The sequence below is a fragment of the Suricata suricatta genome, chromosome 16, assembly GCF_006229205.1.
Source record: "Suricata suricatta isolate VVHF042 chromosome 16, meerkat_22Aug2017_6uvM2_HiC, whole genome shotgun sequence".
Taxonomy (NCBI): Eukaryota; Metazoa; Chordata; class Mammalia; order Carnivora; family Herpestidae; genus Suricata; species Suricata suricatta.
In genome coordinates this window covers 47,560,943-47,565,385 of record NC_043715.1, presented here as the reverse complement: position 1 = coordinate 47,565,385, position 4,443 = coordinate 47,560,943, and the positions used below count along the sequence as shown (strand labels likewise).

Here is a 4,443-nt window from a genome sequence, read left to right as displayed (position 1 = left end):
GAACATATTTCGCTACATTGGAAGGCAATATTCAATGAGAGAAAAACGCATTTATAAAATTAAGTCACAAGACTGAAATCTCACATTGAAACATAACCATTATATATTTTAAATGAGTCTACAGAATTAAGTCACAAGACTGAAATCTCACATTGAAACATAACCATTATATATTTTAAATGAGTCTACAGTTGTCGGGGCCGCCAAGTTTTCTGTCTGCCTCAGGCAAGGATTATCACTCTTCGGAGAGTGAACCAGCAAACAAGATTTGCATTCTAGAGGCTGGAGACTGCCATTTCCTGGTCAAAATAACTTTGGCATCTGTCATGCTGGGCCAGACGTGAGTGGCCAAAGTGCACAAAAGATCAAAACCGTATTTTGGATTATTCAGTGCCAACTCCCCCCTTCCCAGCATTGCTGAGGCAAATCTGGGCGTTTCTTTTGATATTCATTTGACTCTGTTTACCTGGTAACTGACCTTGGTCAGCTGCTTTGTTTTCCCACCTTGAAACCTATATAAAAGACAGTTTTCTGAATAAAGCTCTCTCTTTCGCCTGATCGGAGAACCGTGAGTTCTGTCTTTACTCTCTGCGTCTCCCTCTCCTGCTCTCTTTTTCTCTCCCTCCCTCAGGAGAAGGACCCACAACGATTCTCCGCCCTGCCGGTAGGGGCGGACGAAACAGCTACCGCTGATCAGATCGACAGGGGCGAGCGGCCCAGGCCCGCGGGATACGACAATTGGCGCCTCAACGCAGGGCTCAGTGAAGGAATGCGACCCTGAGCGCGGGATACGACATACAGTTAGACCCACAATTGCTGAATATTTGTACTTAAAAAATTGTTGAATGAAGGGTAGCTGTTTGTAGAGGGACTATTTGGAGATTCTTGTTTTACAACTAGCAAAGTAGATTCTGAAGACTTGAATTTCACGGCTGATGAGCACATAGGGACTGAGAGCTGGAAAACAAGCAGAAAAGAACGTACAGATGTTCACCAGGTGCAGACTTGGGTTGACAAAGCAAGTCATACAGAGTGATAAGATGGAGGACAGAAAATAAAAGGGAACAAACAAGATCACTAGAAGCAGGACAGTATATGTGGCAGTGGTCTCTGGGGAGGCTCTGGGAGAGAGACTGATGCGGTGAAGGTATTGGACTCTCTGCTTATGTCTTTGCAAGAAGAGCACTATGGAGACACTGGCCCACCCCATGGGTCCCAAACACAAGATATCAAGGAAGGTAAACAGGAATCCACAGAGTGAGTTTATGAATGAATTGAACCCTTTGCCAGAACACAATCCAAACTCCTTGTTTGTAATGTTTCTAGTATTCCCTGGGTGAGCCACTTTCACGGGCACAACAATATTTATCAGAAGATGAAGAATCCAACAGAGGCAACAGGAGAGCTGAACAAACTTAGGAGCTCTCAGTTTGAGTGCCCACCTGGGATTATTAAGACTAATGGTGATAGTCTGGAAGCCACTCAAAAGGCAGGTGGTGCAAAGAGAAACCCCTCGGGCCACCCTGTGAGTATAAAAGATAATCTTACACAAAGCTTCTCCCAGGAAATTGTCCAAACAAAAAGCAGCCAGTGTCTGAGGGATTCCCTTAGAAAAAAGGACCAGAAAGTTGGCTAAGGCCAATTGGTTGAGAATTAGATCGATAGGTCTCCAAGTGTGTTTAGTAAACAGAGTCAATATATAGAAGCAAATGAGTAAGGGATTCCCTAGGAGGCCAGTTCCAGTCTGGAAGAGAAAGAAAATCCCCATTACAAACTCACAAGAAGCCATAATGTCAATGCTCAGAATAAATGGCCTTATTCAAAGCCAGATGACCTAGAGAGAAATAATATGTATATTATTTTCTTTAGTATGGCAAATTCATTGTGAACAAATTTCACCTTTACTCATATTTGCAAAATCCTACTTCATACTATTGGATATATAAATATCCAGTCAAACTACTCTGAAAGAGTAATCTAGTTCTTGTCCAAGAGTATATGATTTGCTAGCATTTCATTTAGGTTATGTGGCTATGTGGATGCACATTTAGGAATGATTTTTCTAAACATAGGCTACACAAGGGTAGGAAATGGTGAGTTTATGATCCCGATATTTCACTTCCTTTTCCCACTCCGTAGTTTCAGTATTTTAGATTATCTGCCAACTTTTAAACAATCTGAAATGTTTTGTTTCTTTTTAAAAATTAGAAAAGGCTATGATGTGACCCGTGTTTTCCCATGATAAATGGTTGATGGAGCTAGGTAATGTCAACCCCATTGACTAGGACAGGCACCCCCTAATTCATAATAGCCTTAATGAAACCAGGTTTATCTATTCATGTTAATGGCTCAACCCTGTAGGATTTGAATGGACAGATGCCTCTTTATACATAAAAAACTTTCAGAAATATAAAGACACAATATGAATTTTAACAGATTTCTCTGTGAGAATGTCACTCATTTCACAACAGTAGGTAAAATGTTGAGGATTTAACTAATGTTGTCAGCCTGCCCGATTTAACAGATTTTATGGAATAATTTTAAACTGAAAAAAATTTTAAATTAAACGATGCATTCTCCTAATTATACTGAAGACAGTAGAAGGAAGATATCCCTGAAGATAATAAAATAAATAGAAATAAAAATGACTCTATAATTGACAAAAATATAAAAGATATATGAACGAGTCTAACATCGGTAAACATGGTCAAGACAAAAGGAGACAAACTAACAACTTTATAATGGCAACAGAATATTACAGTAGATGTAGGTAGGTGATACTATGTACACAAGCTTAAGAAACGTTTTTGTTAATGGATGCAGAAGAAGGAAATAATTTCGGAGAGCTTCGATATTCTGCCCTTGCTGTTCGCTTACATTGTAGAGAATATAATTGGTCCCCACCAGAGCACTAGATAACCGTACCCCAGGTGGCACAACATTGGAGGAGGTTATCCAGGAAGATTAAAGGCCTTGCTGAGCTGAGAAAATGATGACATCAGATGTAGGATAATCAGCTCTCCCCAGACACGCACTCCGTCTCTCTTTCTCCACCAAACCCCAGAAAGGCAGATTATAGAAGAAATCTCCCCCACCAAGTTCTGCTCTGTCTTTAGTGTTTTAAGTGGAGTCCCTGGCCAGGGAAGTTTTCTAGGGGAGTTGTCAACAGCACGCCAGCTGGTCTTAAGGGTTAACTGCCTTCAAGTTGACACACCCCTTATTTGCTGACCTGAGTCCTTTTGGCCCATAGCAGACAGACACGGGCCTTGAGGAAGAAGGACCAAAACTTTCCCCTGCTCCAGAGGTTAGCAAATCTGTTTGAAGCCACCCCGATTGAGAATTAGCCTAGCAATTTTTTTTTTTTTAGTAAAATGCTCTTTTTTTAGGTCACACAACGGATTTTCCTGACTCCCCTTTGTGATCTGTGGACCTTGCCCTCCTCTGCAGGAAGAACAGAGTCCTCCTGTCCATCACGGAACAGGAACTGGAGCCCCTCGCACGGCCCCTGCGCTGAAGTGATGTTTGTCACAGGCACCATGGACTCCACGCATAATCAAGAGAGGTTACAGGGACGCCTGGCTGGCACAGTCAGTGGAGTGTGTGACTCTTGATCTCAGGGTTGTAAGTTTGATCCTCACGTTGGATGTGGAGGTTACTTTAAAATAAAATTAAAGAAAGAAAAGTTACAGAGCATTGCACTGCCTTTACGGATTAACTTCCCTGAACCCTTTAAAACCCCTGGGAGTCAGAGACGGGGAAGCTCCCAAAGTGTCTAGTGAGAGAGGACTCTCAGAGAGAGAAGGGAGGGAGGCAGGTGGAGCAAGGGAGAGAGGCTAACAATCAGCAGGGTGTGGTCTTGGCCTGATCCCAGGGGGCCCTGGTGCTCACAGTGAAGCACAGCATCTCACCGGGACAACAGGCTGGGCGTACAGACTCCACTTTGGTCACCACTGGCCACTGGCCATTCAGGTGACATTGCGGGGACGTGGCGCTGCCTCTAAGGGCGGTTCAGAGAGGGGTGCAGGTGTGAGGCTTCAGCAGGCAGCACTCACGGCCGCTGGGCGCACCAGTCATGCTTGAGGGGGTCCCCACTTCAACCTGGCTTTGAGGACTGTGGCGTCGTGACCACCCAAGCAGATTCTGTGATCAGCCCCCAGATTCCAGTGTGTTACGGGGAACGAGCAAAGTTATTAGAAACAAGTCTCGAGTCTAGAAAGAAGCTTACCCATGAGATAATGAGAACGAAAAATATGGAATAAGAACATGGACATCCAGGGGCGCCCGGGGGGCTCAGTCGGTTCAGCGTCCGACTTCGGCTCAGGGCATGATCTCATGGCTTGGGGGTTCCAGCCCCGCATCAGGCTCTGTGCTGACAGCTCGCTCAGAGCCTGGAGGCTGCTTTGGATCCTGTGTCTCCCTCTCGCTCTGATCCTTATCTGCTTG

The 4,443-nt window shown here is 44.2% G+C and overlaps 1 protein-coding gene across 1 annotated transcript; it reads right to left on the bottom strand.

Annotated features, from left to right (window-relative positions):
• Positions 1–871: 871 nt before the first annotated feature.
• LOC115279988 (vomeronasal type-1 receptor 4-like) lies at positions 872–1,789 on the bottom strand. Its single transcript, XM_029924519.1, has one exon. The coding sequence runs from the start codon at positions 1,787–1,789 to the stop codon at positions 872–874; it is 918 nt and encodes a 305-aa protein (XP_029780379.1).
• Positions 1,790–4,443: the final 2,654 nt, after the last annotated feature.

What these genes read in the sequence shown, in the direction of transcription:
- LOC115279988 (XM_029924519.1), bottom strand. Translation starts at nt 1,789, where the DNA reads ATGGCTTCTTGTGAGTTTGTAATGGGGATTTTCTTTCTCTTCCAGACT.